This window comes from Arachis ipaensis, chromosome B5 (genome assembly GCF_059453495.1).
Source record: "Arachis ipaensis isolate K30076 ecotype BB chromosome B5, ASM5945349v1, whole genome shotgun sequence".
Classification (NCBI taxonomy): Eukaryota; Viridiplantae; Streptophyta; class Magnoliopsida; order Fabales; family Fabaceae; genus Arachis; species Arachis ipaensis.
The window spans coordinates 148020739-148041604 of record NC_142440.1 but is presented as its reverse complement, the minus strand read 5'-3'; the positions used below and the strand labels follow the sequence as shown (position 1 = coordinate 148041604).

General features: G+C 33.6%; 3 protein-coding genes across 4 annotated transcripts; 1 reads left to right on the top strand and 2 right to left on the bottom strand.

Annotated features, from left to right (window-relative positions):
- The first annotated feature begins 222 nt into the window (after positions 1–222).
- Positions 223–1146, top strand: LOC110263048 (uncharacterized). Of its 2 annotated transcripts, none has more exons than XM_088489088.1 (2): positions 223–586; positions 680–1146. In XM_088489088.1, the coding sequence occupies exons 1-2, from the start codon at positions 323–325 to the stop codon at positions 821–823; spliced, it is 408 nt and encodes a 135-aa protein (XP_088345214.1). In that variant the 5' UTR covers positions 223–322; the 3' UTR covers positions 824–1146. The 2 variants fall into 2 exon arrangements, with proteins under 2 accessions (XP_088345214.1, XP_020959232.1); XM_021103573.2 differs by having other exon boundaries at positions 223–604.
- Positions 1147–1422: 276 nt separating this feature from the next.
- Positions 1423–1815, bottom strand: LOC148566172 (uncharacterized). The gene has a single exon (XM_088487413.1). The coding sequence runs from the start codon at positions 1813–1815 to the stop codon at positions 1423–1425; it is 393 nt and encodes a 130-aa protein (XP_088343539.1).
- Positions 1816–4179: 2364 nt separating this feature from the next.
- Positions 4180–4953, bottom strand: LOC148566171 (uncharacterized). The gene has a single exon (XM_088487412.1). The coding sequence runs from the start codon at positions 4951–4953 to the stop codon at positions 4180–4182; it is 774 nt and encodes a 257-aa protein (XP_088343538.1).
- Between the last annotated feature and the right edge of the window lie 15913 nt (positions 4954–20866).

Sequence of the window (20866 nt, the reverse complement as noted above, 5' to 3'; positions counted from 1 at the left end):
TTAAGAGGTCCAAGAAAGAAGACTTGTTCTTAGATTATCTTATTGAGTGTTTTTCTGCCAGGAAATTGTTGTGTATTTCTGAAGTTCTGAAATTTGAAAATGAAATTGATGGATTGAGTAGTTATATTGGTGAGGGCTCTGTACATTCCTGCTTTGCTTTTTGGACTGCTTATATGTGGATGACTTAATTTTGTGTGTTTCGTTTGTGCAGGTGGGAAAGTGTCGAGTTTATCCTCGGTGAGGATGAGGAGTTTTCTTGACCAGAAAAAGAAAGGAAGTGGTGAAACTTCTGTTGAAAAAGTTGTCAAGGACGCGGGTGCTGATGTTGCACAATCTAGTGCACACTCACGAGGAGGAAAAAGGAAAAATCTGGAGTCCGCCCTTAGAGATCTTGTCTGGAGTAGACATAGTATTCGAATTCGGGGTTAAGAGCGGAGTGAAGAAGCAATCGCGTCTTCATGGTTTCATGGCTGGCGGTGCTGTGGAATCGATCTGGAGTGATCGATTCCCATCTGGTGCTCTTGCTGATAGGGTTGCTCAGAACCCAAATGACATTCAACTCTTGAAGGACGTCAGAAAGGAAGTGGTCAGTCAATATATACAGGTATATGTTATCATATTTGATTTACATGATATTTTGGTTGGGTTTCCTGGCTAATGAAGTGTGTATCTTTGTTAGATTCTTGCTACGAGATTGCTCTGTGTTGGCCGAACTACAGAGTTGCTTGGTGCTGAAGAGAAGGTTGAAAAGGACAAGATTGAAAAACTGGAGAAGTCAGTTGCGGAGAGAGAGGGAGTGGTCATTGATCTGACAAAAAAATGAAGGATATGGAGACTGAAATTGAAAGCTTGCAAGATCAAATCCGATCTCTACAAGGTCAGCTAAAGGAGGCAGACCTCGAGAAGGGGAAACTAACATCTCGGGTTCATGAGCTGGAAGATGAAGGGCTAGAGATGTTTGCCGGTGGGTTCAATCGTGCATTGAGTCAAATTGGCATTTTTGCTCTTGATCTTGACGTTAGTGGTTTTGATGTCACTAAGATCGTTGTGAATGGTCAATTAGTTGATGATGAACCTTGGGGGGGGGAGTATAGCATGAAACTGCAGATGCAGTTAAATGAATTTGATTTTTAGTATGTATTTTGTTTGAGAATTAGACTTTTGGTTGAACTTTTTGATGAAAAACAACCATAATCGTATATGTATCTGCAACACGTTTTGTTGCTAAGCTAGTTGCATGGATACTGTTTAGAACATAAAATGCTTGTTTATATGAAATGTTTGCATTGATTAACTGAATAGTGTTTGATAGATTTTGAAGTGGTCGGCCTCGTTAAAACCTCCCCGAGTAAAACCCTGTAAGAGAAAAACCTCGGTGGTAGGAAAAGGAGTACCTTTCGAGCTTCAAATATTTATAGGTAGTCAGGTATGATACAGTCGCAATGAGGAAATATTCCAAGTGTTCGGTAAATCGATCCCTTCCAGGGCTTCTAGAGAGTATGCACCTCGGCCATGCACTTGTGAAATTCGGTAGGGGTCTTCCCAATTTGCGGCGAGTTTGCCCTGTCTTGGCGGTCTTCGGACATCTTCAAGACGCCTGGGGACGAGATCTCCTTGTTGTAATGGATGAGGTCTAACTTTCTTGTTGTATTCCTGCCGTATCCTCGATTCTTGCCGTTCTTCGTCTATTATATCCATCTCGGCACTTCTCATTTGATTATTCGTATCCTCGTCGAAGTGATCAGCTCTGATTGATCCTTGGGATATTTCTACTAGGATCATGGCATCGGCTCTGAACACTAACTTGAAAGGCATTTCCTTGGTCGAGCTTTGTTGGGTTGTATTGTATCCTCAGAGTATCTCTGGCATGAGTTCAGCCCACTGAGCTTTAGCTAAAGTTAACTTTTTCTTTAATGCCTGCAAAATAACCTTGATAGCTGCCTCGGCGAGCCCGTTGGTTTGAGGGTGCTCGACCGATGAAAAATGGTGCTTGATGTTTAGATTTTGTAAAAAGGACGCTATTTTCTTGTCAGCAAATTGTCTACCATTATCAGTAACAATATCCATGGGCAATCCATATCGGCATATGATAAATTTCCAAATGAAACTTTGTACCTTTTTTGCCGTTATTCTGGCAAGCAGTTGAGCTTCTATCCATTTTGTAAAGTAGTCGATTGCTATAAGTAGAAATTTTATCTGGCCTTGTGATATTGGAAAAGGACAGAGTATATCTAGCCCCCCCATCTATGGAATGGCCATCCGACTTCGGATGTGTGTAACATCTCAGCTGGGTTATGTATTACCGGGGCGCACTTTTGACAGTTGTCACACTGCTTGACCTTCGCCAGGCAATCTTTCTTTAAGGTCGGCTAGTAATACATTGCTCTTAATAACTTTGCTGGCAGGCTTCGGCCCCCTATGTGTGTGCCACAGATGCCTTCGTGTGCTTCTGACATTGCTAGGGCGGCATCTTCATCCCCTAAGCACTTCAGCAGAGGCCGAGAAAAATCCCGTCTATAGAGGTCGTTTCCAATGATGGTAAAGTAGCTTGCTTTTTTCTTGAATACCTTCAGATTTCTCTCCGTTTTTGGTATTGTTCCATTTTTCAAAAAATTGACATATTGAGTTCTCTAGTCTTCTACCTGTGACAAACTCAGCACACAATTGTTGTCTATACTAGGTTGTTCCAGGGTTATTTGTGACAATTCCAATAGTGTGTTTATTTTTCTTGAAGTAGCTAATTTGGATAATATACCAGCTCTATTGTTTTCACTCTGATGAATATGTGTGATTTGAAAATTTTGGAATTATTAAATTAAATGTCGTATTGTTCTCAAAGACCGAAGGAGTCTCAACCGAGCAATCAATAAAATACATGTTTACAGTAAGCAATAATCAATCCGAGTAAGAAGCACTTCTGGCTGGCCTACGACTAGCCAAAGAGAGCAAAATTCAACACATCGAAGTCTATTGTGACTCCCTCCTCATCGTTCAACAGGTAAATGGCATTTTTCAGGAAAGTGAACCTTTATTAGAACAATATTTAACATTTGCCCCTACCGTCTTCGTTTGCAGCACCATCCATATATAACTCCCATTCTGAATAAATCTCGCCTAGTGAGGTGAATTCTGCGACGAAATCAGCCAGTACTTGAGATTTTATTGAACCTCGAGCTTGGTAATCGATATCGTGTTCAGACAACTCTATGGACCATTTTCTCAATCTTCCTGCAAGGACGGGTCGTGTTAACACTTGTCGCAGCGGTTGATTAGTTCGTACCACAACCTTGTAGCTTTGGAAATAATGTCTTAGGCATCACGCTGTAACTACCAGAGCATAGGCTAGCTTTTCAATGGTAGGGTATCTTGTTTCCGCGTTTTGTAAAATCTTACTGATAAAGTAGACCGGGTGCTGCTCTTGACCTGCTTCTGTGACAAGTACATATGAAATTGAGTTAGCAGAAACTGAAAGGTATAAATAGAGTGGGTTACCATGTGTTGGTCTTGTCAATATCGGGGTGATGATAGAATTTGTTTGAACTCGGCGAAGGCTGTCTCACACTTATCCGACCATTCAAATTTGTTTGACTTCCGTATTGTGTTGAAAAAATGGGTTGGCGATTTCATCTCTATGATTGCTTTACACTTGTCGGGGTTTGCTTCGATTCCTTTGTGAGTTAACATGAATCCTAGGAACTTCCCTCCTTGTACCCCGAAGGCGCATTTCTTAGGGTTTAACCACATGTTGTACTTTCTTAGTTGCTCAAATACCTCTTTGAGATCGGACATGTGTTTTTCTTCGGTCTCTGATTTGATGACCATATCGTCTACGTACACTTCCATATTCTACCCGATCTGGTTCTAAAATACCTTGTCCTTCAGGCGTTGGTAGGTAGCGCCCACGTTCTTGAGGCCGAAAGGCATGACTTTGTAGCAAAAATTTTCATGGTCAGTTATGAAGGCCGTCTTGTCCTCATCCGAAGGGTGCACGAGTATCTGGTTATAGCTCGAATATGCATCCATGAAGCTTAGTATTTTGTAACCAGATGTATTGTCGACGAGCTTATCAATGCATGGCAATGAATAAGAGCCTTTTGGGCATGCCTTGTTTAGGTCAGTGAAGTCCACACGCATTCGCCATTTCCCAGAATTCTTTTTGACCATTACCCCATTCGCCAGCTAGGATGTGAAGCGGATTTCTCGAACGAAACCCGCGCTTAATAGCTTTTGTGTTTCTCTGACGGCCGCATCTATTTTTTCCTGTCCTGAGTATCTTTTCTTCTGTTTCACCAGACGAGCTTTAGGATCCAAAGCGAGTATCTGGCATATGGCTTCTGGGTTTAATCCTGGCATGTCAGCAGGGCTCCAAGAGAACAGGTCGGCATTTGCCTGGAGTAAGTCAGTGATTTGCTTCGTGTACCCTACAGATAAAGCAGAACCGATGTTAGTGTTCTGATTCTTATTATTGGAAATGCTTACCTTGCTCAAGTCATCTGTTAGGGTAGGTCGTTGCTCATGATTGGTCCGAGGATCCAGCTCGGCTAGATCTGGTATATCATTGGTATTGTAGACCGAATTTATCCTTGGTATCAGTGTCTGCTTCATCTTAAGACCTGCATTGTAACATTGCGTTACTTCCTTTCTATCTGAATGTACTATTGCTATAGTTCCATCCTGTGTACAAAACTTGACGCACAAGTGAATTGTGGAGACTATAGCCCTGAAAGCATTTAAAGATGGTATTCCTAAGATAATATTATAAGGACTAAAGCAATCAACAATTAAATACTGGATATCTAAAGTCCTTGAGTGAGGATATTCCCCTAAGGTTGTCCTCACCCAGACATAACCTGTTACGGGGATTCTTTCCCCGAAAAATCCGACCAATTTGTCCGAGGATGGTTGCAACACTTTGTTATTTAGTTTCATCTTCCTGAATGTGGATAAGAACATGACGTCGGCACTACTTCCCGGGTCTAACAAAACTTTTCAAATCAATAAGTCTCCTGTTGCCACTGAGATAACTACTGGATCATCGAAATTAGGAGTTTTGGATCCGAAGTTCGTGTTTGTAAATGTGATCTCCGGAATGGGGATGGTAGATCCTTTTGTTGGTATGTTACTTTGTAGTGTTAGCGTGGTTCAGTAACTTATTTTCCTGGCCGAGCTTGTGTCTCCTCCACATGCAAATCCTCCTGATATGTAATTGATAATCTTCTTAGATGAGATTGATTATGCTACCATTAGTCCTTTTCGGTGTTCGTTGCTTGATTTTCTGTTCCTACCGAGGTTGATGTGTCCTGTTGCATTCGTCTGCTGATGTATTTATCCAAAAGTTCTTGCCGTGCCAGTCTCTCTAGTAAATCTTTGGCCACCACGCATTCATCTGTGGTATGGCTGAACTTCTGATGAAACGCACAGTGCTTGGTTTTATCCACATACTTTTGGCCTTGGTAACTGCCTGCTTTAGTCGACGGTTTTATAAGCTTGTTGTGAAGGATCTCCTTGATTATGTCTTCCCTTTTTGTATTAAATTTGGTGTAGGAGTCAAAATTCGGAGTAAGCTTGAAAGTTTTTTTGAGCTCCTTTCTTGGGTGAGACCTTGGTGGTCTTTCTTCATCTCGACGGGGTTGTTGCTTCTCTGTCCGCTGAGATTCACAGAGTTCCTTGATCTCCATTTGTCCCGCAGCTTTCTCTCAGAATTTTACTAATGTTTTCGGCTTGGTAACAACGATGGTCTCCTGGAACTTCTCGGGACTGAGGCTGCTCTTCAATGCGTGCAGATGCATCTCAGGATTGAGGTCCGGGATTTCCATCGTCACTTTGGCGAACCTCGTCATATAGTCCTTCAAGCTCTCATGTGGACCTTGCTTGATAGTGCCGAGGTAATCGAATCCGTGCACGTATATTCTTGAAGCTGTAAAGTAGTCTATGAAGGATCTCGCTAATTCTTCAAAGTAAGAGATTGAACCTGCACTACAAGAATATGGCCAATTAGCTACTACAAAAAGAGTCGTAAAATCGTCGCTAATCTGATGCAAAATAGAATTTGTGACGGATTAGTTACTGCCTAGCAACTAATGCTTTCGTCGCTAAATACAAGTCGCAGATCAGTGAGGCAAACACAACAGTCGCTAATTCATCGGAAAGTTTTTTAGCTACCGAATAGATAGTCGCAAATCCATCACTAAAGTAAAAGCTAATTCCATAGAAAAAATAGACTAAATGGTAGTCGCTAATTAGCGACAAACTCTACTGCAGTAGACTCATCGCTAAATGCAAGCTAACTTCGTAGACAAAATGGAATGCTTAGGTGATGCTAATTAGCGAGGAATTTTTTCGAACCTAACTCGTCGCAAGTTGTCCGCTAATATGATTGCAAATCTGTCACATTTTGTAACAAATCTATAGCTAATTTTGAAAATCCTTAATCAAATCTGTAGGAATTTTGTCACTAAACCAAAACTATTCTAAATGAGAAAATAAAGTTACAAAGTAGTCGCTAACTTACTAGAAAATAATATGTAGTCAATTAGTTGTAATATTATCACAAAAATTCATCGCAGATTCCTTTTAAGCTACTAACAAACCGATAGGTATCTCACAAATATTTCAGTCGCAATGGAATATTTAATTTGTCACCATCATCAATAATGAGTATGTCGCTAATGTTTCCTAGAATATTAGTTAGAATACTAATTTTGTCGCCATGCTAAAATAAACCTCATTATTTTTTTATTTTAGCCAAGCTTAACCTAATAAAATGAAAAGTGAGTCATTGGATGAAATCTCACACCAATCTCATACCATTAAAACCATCATTGATGGCTATTTGATGGCTACAAATCACAAAAATTGCTGGCCCCCTAGCATTTTTCTATAAAAAATTATAAGAGAAAAGGATAGTGTATAATATGATAAGATGATATAATAAAAATACAAATTAATAATTTTAAAAAATAATAAAATTAAAAAAAATTAAAGATGTTCAAGATAAGATTTTTTAAAATACATTTTTTTATTTATTAGTATTATTGATGGAGATAAAGAATGATAGGAATATAAATTTTTAAAATTGCTTCTAATTAAACATGATTGAGAAAATAAATAAATTTAATAACATTTATATATAACTAATCTTTATATAATATTAGTAAGTGTTTATATTGACTTTGTTATACATAATAACAACAAAATATTTTTTTAATCTTGTTTTCTAAATTAAATTTATTTATTTCATACATTTTACATATTAAATAACTTAGGTATTTTATTTTTTATAATTTATTTTTAATTATTAATATTAAATTTATAATTTTAAAAATAAAAATAAAAATTTAATTTCTTAAACTCAATAGAAAAGCGGCTGAACAGGCACGTTAGCTGCTAGTTAAAATAGTGACAGAATAAGGACTAACGTGTTTCCTCACAAATTAGTAGCAACATGAAATAAGTGAGGAAAAGCTATCAGTTGTTAAGCGGTCGCTAATTCCTCACTAAATAAGCTTTTGTTTAGTGAATCAATTGCGACGAGTTACTTCTAACATTTTCTCTGTGAGCTTTGGATTTGTTATAACTCTGTGACGGATTTCCAACGAGATTAGCGAGTAATTTGCTACAAAATAGGTAGGATATAGCTTTTGCTTTGTGACAGTATTGCTGTTGCCAAGTCATTCGCTAAATTAAACTTGCGACAACTTAGCGACAAATATATTTCGCCTGCTAATCAGCGACTTGAAATCAGTGAATGAAGTGTGTCAGTTGTTAAACGGTCGCAAATTTCTCGCTACTTAGGTCCTAGGCACTCAATATCCATATTTCCACTTTAGCGACTCATTAGCGACAACTGTTTTCTGTCGCTAGCCTAATTTTGAATTTACTATATTATGCGACAAATTAGCGAGAAACTAGTTGCTCGCTAAAAATAAAAACTTTGGTGACAAATTAGTTAGGAATTTGTCCATCGCAAAATGTATTTCAAGTCTTTGTGACAGATTAGCTAGTAACATTGTTCCTCACTAATTCGCCTTTTCACACAAAGTTTATTTAGCGACAAATTAGTATGTGAATTATTTCTCGCTAATTGTATATCAAACACTTGCGACGGAATAGTGACAATAATATCACTCACTACTTTACTTTTATTCGATTGAACCGCTAAGTGACTGATTTGCTAGAACATTGTCACTCGCTAATTAATTTGTGACAAATTAGCGAGGAAATTTTTTCCGCTCTTTTTTTAGCTACAAAAGTCAATCTGCGAGAAATAAACTTACGCGTAAATCTCTCGCTAATCAGTCACTTTTTTCAAGTTCGAATATTTTGTGACCGCTCATTAATTTTGTCGTTAGTGTGTCACTAATTCCTCGCAAGTTAGTGATGGATTAGTGACAAAAAATATTTCTCACAAAAATTCGTCGCTAATTTGTGAAATTCTTGTAGTGCTGCAAAAATCTTAGAAAACCAAAGTAAAGCAGCACCATCTAAAAAAGTTGAAAAAGATTGACATAGTATAAGGTTAGAAGCACTGTTAAAGAACATCATGGATTGGAACTTCTTAATATGAATATGGGAATCTTCAAATCCTTCATATGGCTTGAGCGCCATAGGCAGAACGAAATTCTTTGGCATTTGGAACTTGACGATTTCTTCCAAAAAGGAATTATCTATCGTCAGTTTTTCTTTTGGTGGGATGACCTCTTGGAAACCCGAGTCTTGAAGTCGCGTGCCGTTTGAGGTCACGCTCTTAGGGTCGTCTGTGTTAGACTTCCCGTTTTGAGATGCTTCCAAAAGGTCAGCCATTTGCTTGACTTCAGCCAGGAGGGTAGCATTCATAACCACCAGCTCGTAATTAGTCGGAGAGGTTTGAGGCGCGCCGTTGTCGGCCATGACCCTGCAAAAAATAATAGAATATAGTGTACGTGGGGGTTAACTTGAAAAAATTCGGTCCACGGTGTGCGCCAGATGTTCTTGTCTTGAACTTGGCTCCGAGGTATAGATCGGGTGCAGCTGAAGGCGCGTCCAGGAATGCCCTACTCCTGTGTATTGCACCGCAAATTCTTTTCTCGTCCGAGCAGTGTAGAGAACCTGCAAAAAGGACTTCGACATTTAAGTCAGTACGTGATTAAGAATTAACTATGATAGCGATTTTTTGAGCTATGTTATGTGTTCGTATTCGCTGTGCTTTGTGATCCCTAGGTTGTCTATGTAGCATTATTTATGTTTGAAAGATGTGCCCGTTACTTAATCCAAAATTCTTGATACCTCATCTGAATTGAGTATTGGATTTTTCTCCTATTGCAGTGCTATTCGATTTTGATCTAGTAGTTATTGTGTAGTTTGGATATGGGCGTATCCAAAATATAATGTCAGTCCAATTGAATGGGTACGAATCAGTAAATAAATGGGTATATAAATAAGTTTGAATTTTTTTTCTTTTTCCGTGTGGTTGACCTCAAATTATACCAATGTGTAACTTAGGATCTAAAAAAAAAAAACGTAACATATGAAATGCTGTTTTTTTATTTATTTTTTTGAAAAAATGTATTGGTCAAAATTTTAATTATAAAATTATATTTTTATTAACTAAATTACATTACTTTTTTTTTAAACTGACTGACTCGTTAAGTTGAATTTACTTGTTAAGATAATTATTAAATTTTATTAAATTTCTATAAATTGGAAAAACAAAAATACCCTTGATTAGTAATAATACATGTTCTTTCCATGATTATGATATTTGTTATTCATAAATACATGGAGAGTATAACAAGTACAAAATAATTAATAAGTTATTGAAATTAAAAAATATAATTCAAAAAAACATTCATTATATAAAGGAATTTTTTAATAAATAAATTAAAATTTATATTTATATTCATATTATTTCGAGAGTTATCTAAAAAGTTAATTTGGGTTTGAACGTGAAATCCAGATTTCTTTGTATGACAGTGTCTGACTTGTTGATACGAAGATGCCGTCTATCCAAGTTCTTCGTGAGAAGGTGGGGGTGGTACTTGCAAGAGACCCCGATACTTAAATTAGCAAGAGGTTTAGGCAGGTTTTTAGTAGATTAGAACGTGAATTATACCTGAGGGATGTCAGCGTATTTATAGTAGAGTCGATAACCACCTTTGTTGGAGTAGTTTCATCTTTCTTAATGGATAACAGTTTCCTTTTTCTTGAAAATTTGTTAGGATCAATCTTTTAGTGAAGATAGAGATCGCAGACGAAATTCGGAGAGATAATTACTTACTTTTAAGCAGGTAGAGCTGGCTCCTTTATTTGCTATTCTTGATAGACCTTTTTACCCTTTTTACTTTTATTGGGTCTGACTTTATTTATTAAGTTAGGATATAAACATATATGTATTTTACAAGTTATCTATATTTTTACATTCTATTATTCTTTAAACATTTGAATTAGCAAATGTATTTGTGTGATGCAAGAAAAACGTCTATTTCTTTATATTTGTGTCTAAAATATACATCTAAAATAAATTATTCATGAATATATTTATATATAAAATAACTTCATATATTATTGTTATTTATACTAATACCAAACAATCTATAAAATAAAGAAATTCACAAAGTACATATATTTAATAAAAAAAAGTATAGTATACCGTAAACAAATAACTCAATGTTTATAAAAGAAATGAACTAAAATATTTTAAAGTGAATTTTATATATATTCACCAAATGTTGTGAAATAATAATAATAATAATAATAATAATAATAATAATAATAATAATAATAAAATATTGATTTGAATAGTAAAAATAATAATATATTATTAAAAATATTGACAAATAATTCTCTAATTATTCAGATAATTTAATAGACAAAAATAAAAAATATACTATATTCAAAATATTGTATAAAAAAGAATAAAAAATTATTAATATATATGTAGGAGTACCATGTGTTCATAACACGCAGCGGAAGAAAAAAAAGTAATCCTTAAAGATCTATTTTGTGCTTAAACTTTATTCCAATAATATATAGATAGTAGATCAGATCTAAAATACCTGAGTACGCCAGTAAAAATCACTTTCTCCTTCGATGGTACGAAGGCGCTATGCGTATCCACACCGAGACCAACCTTTGCTGTCAACTCCTTGACCAATGGACATCTGATCTAAATTGAGAAACCTCTTGCAACTCTTTGCACGCCATTAAATTCTTCTCCAAGAATCAGGCTCACATACATTTATGTGTGTAGAGGTAAAGGAATAAAACCCTTGTGTTTTATTCTCGTCTCTTTCACATTCCTCTACTCTTGGCATACATATATATAGTATGAGATTTGTTACTGATTTTAAATTTGATTCTTAATTCAAATTTAAATCATATCTTGTTATTTTAAACTTAAATATTTCAACTTTATGAATCATATCATAACTCAATTTGAAACAGAATCAGTTAGGATCTCATCCAAATTTAGAATTCAAGTTTAGAAATAGAATAACTAATTATTCTCAAATCTCATATAATATTCTCAATTATCATACTATTATTATATTCTTGGTGCTAGCAAAGAATATAATAATATTCCATTTGAATTAATATAATTATTTATTTGATCAAATCAAAATAATAATTAAATAATTCTATAGCAAAGATTAGAACACTCGTTAGTGTGTGACCCCATAGGTTCAATACTAAGCAGGTAGTAAATTAGTCATACTAAATTTACTAATCAAGGTTGGCGTCTAGCAACACTCCTCAACAACCCGATAGTATGAAGTAATATATTTTTACTAAGAACCTTAGAAGAACAAAGTATAATTCCTTCCATCTTTCCAGCTCTTGGTTAACTCTTAGAGTATGGTTTAATTGTCAAACTCTAACTTGTTACCATTATTATAATGAACTGTGAATAACTTAAGAAACTCATTTCTTCATTCATTCAATCCCCTTGGCCAAGGTTTTATTCATCTCAGTCATTATAATCATAGAGCTCAAACTCTTTACCGAGAGTTGACGGATTCCTTATTGACTAATCATTAATTCTACAAATATTTAAATTATACCCAATATCCATTCAACTAGCACCCTAGGGTATTAGGTGTCCGGAATCAAAGTATAATAAATACATTGTTAATTACTATGACAGTCGCAGGTCAAAGGAAACTCTATTATTATGTTCATCTTGAGAATATCCTATTGACAAATATACGGTAATTATAACCATTAGGAATTCTCAAAGTGAGTCAGTTCAATGGTCATATCTCTATATGCACCATATATATATATATAATTTAATAAATGAGATCTATTAATCTTCATCCAATGAAGGCCATTATATATATATTGATCTTTCCGGATTATTAATGTCCTTTTTAATAATCCTATGACCAAGAACAATTTAGATTAAATTATAAAAGATTTATCTCTCAATATTATGATCACTATCATAATGATAAATCTCTAAATTTAATCAAGGACGTTACTATATTTTAATATAATAACAATAACAAATTATTTGACACATGATTGATTGGATTGTGGTCATACTACTTATTCCCAACAATCTCCCACTTGCACGAGAGCCAATCATGATAGATTGGATCTTGGGCATACTATTATCTTAATAATCTCCCACTTGCACTAGAGCCAATCAATCATGTATATAATTTTAATGCACATTTGTGTTTATCAAAACTCTTTTTGACCTTAAACACCTTAACTCTTGAACACATGTGCTTGACCTTTTGTAAAATATGCCTATTGCATAATTATCACGTTTTCTTAAAACATGAAATCTCCCACTACAATAGTGCATAATTTTATTTTAAGAACAATCCTTATTGAACATGAAAAAAAATCTAAGTAACCATTATATCTATCTTTATAGAATTGTATCATTATACAAATAGGCTACTTTTTAAAATAGTTAGTTTGATGATCAAACCTTTAATACTTTCAGCAGAAAGTATATCCTCTATTGAGTAGTATACAATTCTAATAAAAGTAATTGTACTCCTACTCTTTCTTTAAGATGGAATCCATTTTCTAAAAAAGAATTTAACCTCTTATTACACACATTTTGTCATAAGAAGAGTGATAAAAATAATCTCATTATTTTTTTAGGGTAACCAATAAATCTCATTTATTGGACCTAATATCAATTCTATTGTTGTGCAATCTCTTAACACATATAAGACATCTCCAAACTCTAATTCTCTTGAGTTTCAGCTTATGCCTTTTCCATATCTCATATGGGTAAAAATTGATTTAGTGAAAAATTTGTTAATTTAACAACATTTCTAAAATGTAGTCCAAATATTTAACAAACAGTGATCCTCAGCTAAATCGAATTTCATGTTTCTTTAAATATGATGGAGTACATAGATTATTAGTATTTATGCACGGAGAGAATCTCATTCTCTATTCAATAGAATATCAATTAGATAATTAGAGATTTTATTTGAAACTCTTATAATAAAAATACTCAATATATTTATTATTGGTCAAACCAACCCTTAAGAGCAATTTTGATACGCATCCTCAATACTCATATTGAGCTTTTCCAAAAAGATCACAAACATTAATCATATTAAGGCAAATTATAAATTGTTTGTAACAAAATAAATCTCTAAAAATACTTACAAGAACAATTCTCGCAAAAGCCATTTGCCTAATGGCATTCCAACTTCTAAAGTTGTTTAATTCAAAATATATTACCCAATACTCCCACTAGTTTAAATAAAATCTTTGGATAGTCTCACTATCCTGCTTTGGATATCATGCATCTTTTCAAGATGTTTAATAATAAATAATGGGTATATGCTTTTGAAATTAGAAATCATGGTTGTCAAAACAACCTATATTGCAGTAAAGCAATATTTCAAATACTTCACAAGTACTGACTATTCCATCACCAATTTTATTGGACAATATTATTTTAATAGAATTATCATCTCTATGATAACCCTTTCATACATGAGAACAGTTCTAAGATGTTAGCCAATATATTACTTTCAAGTATGCCACACAAAAGGGAGACATATTTAAAAATTTAAAATATGAAAGTAAATAAGAAATCTATATTTCTGACAAAATTATTTAGAATCGTGAATGAGTACCTTGGTTGTCAAGTTGTTACTCATACCTATTCTAAATAAACATGATTAAATTATATCACATATAATTATAATCCCAAATAATTATCTGGTTGTCAGACAATTATTTAACTGAATTATATTTTATACCCCTAGGTTGTCTAGGTTCAAGTATAAAATTAATTCTCCTTATACATCATCATATGCATAAATAAATTCCATCTTTGAGTACAAGTCTCCTGGTTGTCAGGTTGTTCCTTGTAAACAAGAGATAAATTTATTTTTTGACAATCTCCCAACTTTTAGGATTTATCTCCATTGTTAGAATATTTCTACCAGTATTCATGGATTAAATTTTATACTCCCAGGTTGTCTAGGTAAAAATATAAAATTAAATCCTTAATACATCAAATGTATATACTGATTATTATCTTGAAAATAAAACTCCTGGTTGTCAGGCCGCTCTTTATAATTAAGAATATTAGAAAAACTAATTTTTAATATTATAGTGTTCAAAACATATAAATCAAATCAAAATTTGATTTTTTCATGTATTAACGTTTAGCTTTAAAAAATTATCAAATCAAATTTGACCTTTATATATACACTTATATATATAAGAAACAAATAAAAAATATTTTGCATCTTATTCCTTTTATTGTGATCAAAATCACAATAAAATTTAATAAATAAAAAAAATCAAACAAAATATTTGATTTTAAATATAACTTTTAAATTAAAAAAATGATAATTTAATCACAATTAAATAATTAAAATTGAAATAAATTAACTATTAATTTATTAGAAAACCATCTCAATGGAAATAACTGCATCGCATGCTTAAAAAAAAATTTGAATTAATCCTATTAATTCACAAATTTAAGAAAATAGGAATAAAATTTAAACACAAAAAGCCAATGCTCTGATACCACTAAAGGATTACCATGTGTTCATAACACGCAGCGAAAGAAAATAAAGTAATCCTAAAGATCTATTTTTGTGCTTAAACTTTATTCCAATAATATATAGATAGTAGATCAGATCTAAAATACCTGAGTACGCTAGTAAAAATCACTTTCTCCTTCGATGGTACGAAGGTGCTATGCGTATCCACACCGAGACCAACCTTTGCTGTCAACTCCTTGACCAATGGACATCTGATCTAAATTGAGAAACCTCTTGCAACTCTTTGCACGCCATTAAATTCTTCTCCAAGAATCAGGCTCACATACATTTATGTGTGTAGAGGTAAAGGAATAAAACCCTTGTGTTTTATTCTCATCTCTTTCACATTCCTCTACTCTTGGCATACATATATATAGTATGAGATTTGTTACTGATTTTAAATTTGATTCTTAATTCAAATTTAAATCATATCTTGTTATTTTAAACTTAAATCTTTCAAATTTATGAATCATATCATAACTCAATTTGAAACAGAATCAGTTAGGATCTCATCCAAATTTAGAATTCAAGTTTAGAAATAGAATAACTAATTATTCTCAAATCTCATATAATATTCTCAATTATCATACTATTATTATATTCTTGGTGCTAGCAAAGAATATAATAATATTCCATTTGAATTAATATAATTATTTATTTGATCAAATCAAAATAATAATTAAATAATTCTATAGCAAAGATTAGAACACTCGTTAGTGTGTGACCCCATAGGTTCAATACTAAGCAGGTAGTAAATTAGTCATACTAAATTTACTAATCAAGGTTGGCGTCTAGCAACACTCCTCAACAACCCGATAGTATGAAGTAATATATTTTTACTAAGAACCTTAGAAGAACAAAGTATAATTCCTTCCATCTTTCCAGCTCTTGGTTAACCCTTAGAGTATGGTTTAATTGTCAAACTCTAACTTGTTACCATTATTATAATGAACTGTGAATGACTTAAGAAACTCATTTCTTCATTCATTCAATCCCCTTGGCCAAGGTTTTATTCATCTCAGTCATTATAATCATAGAGCTCAAACTCTTTACCGAGAGTTGACGGATTCCTTATTGACTAATCATTAATTCTACAAATATTTAAATTATACCCAATATCCATTCAACTAGCACCCTAGGGTATTAGGTGTCCGGAATCAAAGTATAATAAATACAGGGTTAAGTATGATTTTGGTCCCTAACGTAGGAGCTGAAAATATTTTTCGTCCCTCGACTTTTTTTTGCTCCAAAATGGTCCCCAAAGTTTCAGTTTGTTTTAAAACCGTCCTTCGGACCAAAATGCCCCTATCCCTTCTTCCCCAAAATTCTCCCTTCTTCCCCAAAATTATGCAAACCACCAGCACCACCACCTACCACCACCACCATCATCAACATCAAAACTCAGAATCAGAACAACCACCACCACCACCACCACCACCACCACCACCATCAGAACTCAAAATCAGAACAACCACCACCACCCCCCCCATCTACTGCCACTCCATCACCAGCATCCATCACACCAAAACATCAGAAAATCCAGAAAAATCAACATCAGAAAATCAGAAAAACCAAAACATCAAAAAATCAACATCATCATCATCATCCTCATCAAAACCCAGAATTCAGAAAATCCAGAAAAATCAAACAACAATAATACTCAGAATCAGAAAATCATCATCATCATCAAGAACCCATAATCAGGAAGAAGAAGAAGCGGCGGGCGGCGGACAACGGCTCGGCGGTGGTGTCGGCGGGAAGAAGAAGAAGAAGCGGACAGCGGGCGGCGGTGCGGCGGTGGGGAAGAAGAAGAAGAAGAAGAAGAAGAAGAAGAAGTGGCGGTGGGGTCGGCGGTGTGGTCGGCGGGCGGCGGGAAGAAGAAGAAGAAGAAGAAGAAGAAGAAGAAGAAGAAGAAGGAGGGTCGGCGGGGCGGCGGGAAGAAGAAGAAGAAGAAGGGTCGGCAGAAGAAGAAGGGTCGGCGGTGCGGCGGGAAGAAGAAGAAGAAGGGTCGGCGGTGCGGTGGCATGGCGTCCCTCTTCTCTCCCCCTCCACCCTCCCCCCCCCAACACCTTTCTCGGCCCCCTCCCCCCTTTCTTTCTTTCTCGTCCCCCCCTTCTCCCACCCCGCTTCTGTATCCCCCTTTCTTTCTTTTTTTCTTTTTTTTTTAATTTATTTTATATTTATTTTATTTTATAATTTTTTTAATAAAGGGTAATTTGGTAATAAAAAAAATATAATTGGTAAAAAGGACGATTTTAAAACAAACTGAAACTTTGGGGACCATTTTGGAGCGAAAAAAAGTCGAGGGATGAAATAAATTTTCAGCCCCTATGTTGGGAACCAAAATCATACTTATCCCATAAATACATTGTTAATTACTATGACAGTCGCAGGTCAAAGGAAACTCTATTATTATGTTCATCTTGAGAATATCCTATTGACAAATATACGGTAATTATAACCATTAGGAATTCTCAAAGTGAGTCAGTTCAATGGTCATATCTCTATATGCACCATATATATATATAATTTAATAAATGAGATCTATTAATCTTCATCCAATGAAGACCATTATATATATATTGATCTTTCCGGATTATTAATGTCCTTTTTAATAATCCTATGACCAAGAACAATTTAGATTAAATTATAAAATATTTATCTCTCAATATTATGATCACTATCATAATGATAAATCTCTAAATTTAATCAAGGATGTTATTATATTTTAATATAATAACAATAACAAATTATTTGACACATGATTGATTGGATTGTGGTCATACTACTTATTTCCAACAATATATATATATATATATATATATATATATATATATATATATATAAATATAAATAAGAATCAAGATAATTATTAAAAATATATGATACAAAATATTATAATTATTGATAAATCTCATTATAATTAATTAATAAATATTAATAAATATAATTATTTAATAATAATATTTTTTTTTTAAAAATAGCATCAACATGAACGTGCCATATCAACATATTTGACTCTAAAATTTATGGTCATAAATGATAAAATGAAACAATATATATAATATTTACAGAAATATAAAAAAGAACGTGATAAATTTTAAAAGGTATATAATAAAATATTAAAATTATTGATTCACGAAAATATAAGAAAGAATCATGATAATTTATAAAAAAATATGAAATAAAATTTTAGAATTATTAACAAATTTTAACATAATTCATTATTAAATATTAATTTATTTATAATTGATTACATAATACTTTTTTAAAAAATGGTTGAGATCGAAGAGAGAAGTATCAAAACTAGCACTAAAATGCACCACATTAGTATGTTTGGCGTCAGAATGTAATCCATTGTAGAATTAGAATTATTGATTATTGACTCACTAAAATATAAAAAATAAATCATGATAATATTATTAAAAAGATATAAAATAAAATATTAGAATAATTGATAAATTCCAATAAAAATAATCATTAAATATTAATTTGAGTACGATTGATTACATAATACTTTTTTAAAAAATAATTGAAAAGAAAAATGTATGTGAAGTGGCAAATAAAGTTTATTGTCTCTGCCTTGAACTTTTACATCCATATAATTAATAGAATAAAGTATGTTTTTTGTCCCTAACATTTTCAAAAATACCCCTAATATTTAATTCATTTCAATTTTACCCTTAATATTTGATATAAATTTTATTTTTATCCTTACGGTTAACGTTAATTTGTTAACCGTCAATAGTTAGTCAACATTTTATTTTTCAATTTTATCCCCAAATCCACTCTTTTCTTTCTACCCAAACTTACTCCTTAGGAAATAGATCTTCTCAATTTTTTTTTCAATTATTTGGTAAAGTGTGATCTCTCATCTTATACTCTTTAAGTGGGACTAAGAAAAAACATGTAAAAAAGGATATTGAATAGCGAAAAATCATACTTTACCAAACAATTTAGGAAAAAATTGAGAGAATCCACTTCCCACCTCTTACGGCCTTAGTCTCTCTCAAAACCAAATCCAGAAACAATGGCAACAGACCACCATCATCATCTCCTCATCTTCATCATCTCGTCATCTGTCGGTCATCGTTGCTGTTGTCCCCTCCACACGCCACCGCCACTACCTTTGCCTTTGCTTCCTCCTCCTCATACGTCTACCTTTGCCTCATTTTCCTCCCTCCGCCTCTGATTACTCGTCGTCTTTTAGTTTGATGGTGTTGCCACCATCGTCTTCCCTCTGCTTTTGCGCTGCTACCTCCACCACCACTTTTGCGCCCCCATTTCTACTATCACTTTTGCGCCTCTTTTGGATTTGCCTCCTGGTGCCGCCTCTGCCTTTGTGTCACTGGTTCTCCTCTATGTGTCACCTTCAAGATCTGCTTTACGGATCCCACCTCCACTTCTACGTAGTTACTCTCTCTCTCTCTCTCTCTCTCTCTCTCTCTCTCTCTCTCTCTAACGACGACGTCTTCTCTCTCTTCCGTCACCGTTGCCTCCTCCTTCCTTATTCTTTTCTCTTTTTTTCTCTTTTTCTTCCTCTGCATTGTCTTTCTCTCATTCAAATCTCATTCTTTACAAGATCAGAGCCTATTGAAATCCTCTTCGTTAAAAAAATTTTCTTTTCTAAAATAATAATTTTCTGTTGTTGAATCTAATTTTAAATTGGAAAATGCTACTTGTACAACAAAATTCAGCCTTTATTCAGCCTTTAAATCTAATATTTTATTATTTTAATTTTTTAATTAATCATATTTCCTATTTTTAAGGAATCACTTTTATTTTGAATACTTATCACCGTAAAATTTGTAACCACTTGCAATACATTAATCTTTTGCAAACTAAACCATAAAATTCGTAACAATTTTTTGTGTACTAATTTTTAAAAAATCAATGAAGTTTTCAAAATCAATTAAACTCACTTCAATTATTTTTTTTATTCAAAACATTCAAAATTCATGTCAAAAACACATCTAAAATTAAATAAACAACATAAACCATTCAAAATTATGTATTAACACATCTAAATTATTCTCATTGTAGTTCTAAATTACATATTGAACACAGAAAAAATTAAACTCAAATACACATCCAAAATTATAAGAATGCACTCTAAATATTTTATCAACACATCCAAAACTCATGTAAAAAAACTTATATATGTACATAAGAACATAATGAACAACATAAATACATCCAAAATTAAGTATTGACACATCCAAATTAGGTTAACATTACAACTCCCAAATCAAACATATGAGTGCAAAAAAAATTATAATCACAAATACATTTAAAAAAAAAAACACAGACACTTCCAATATTATACATAAATTTAAAAAAATAGAACTTTTTATTAAGCGAAAAAAAAGGATAATATCTTCATGAATGAACTCAACCAAATTTTTTTAGAATTTTGCAAGCAGAAATACCAGAGACAGAAGGAGTGCGACGTGGGGGAAGAGACAAGGGGAGGCGCGGGAGAAGGGGGCGGTTGTGCATGGCGCGAGGGAGGAGACCAGGGACGGAGAGGAGCCCATCGATGGAGGAGGCGCGAGGGTGTACGCAGGGAAAGTGCGCGTCGCGGGGAGGAACGCGTCGCCGAAGGAGGAGATCGTCACATAGGAGTGCCCAACGCGGGGGAAGATGAAAACGACCACGAGGAGGGAGAGGCGATGCAGCTCTGGATCTTTACGGAGCGAAGATTTTACTAGTGATTTAAGATGATTTAAGATTTATTTTAGAATTTTAAATTCGAAATTTTGAATTCTAACTAATTTGATTTTTGGATGTGTATTTAAATTATAATATATTAATAATTAAATATATTAAATCTGAAACAGAAATTTAAAATT

Excerpts from the sequence above, each read along its gene's own strand:
- LOC148566172 (XM_088487413.1), bottom strand. The coding sequence starts at position 1,815 with ATGCCTTTCAAGTTAGTGTTCAGAGCCGATGCCATGATCCTAGTAGAA.
- LOC148566171 (XM_088487412.1), bottom strand. The coding sequence starts at position 4,953 with ATGTTCTTATCCACATTCAGGAAGATGAAACTAAATAACAAAGTGTTG.
- LOC110263048 (XM_021103573.2), top strand. The coding sequence starts at position 323 with ATGTTGCACAATCTAGTGCACACTCACGAGGAGGAAAAAGGAAAAATC. Across the intron at positions 605-679 it reads TGGTCAGTCAATATATACAG|ATTCTTGCTACGAGATTGCT; the intron begins GTATATGTTATC and ends TATCTTTGTTAG.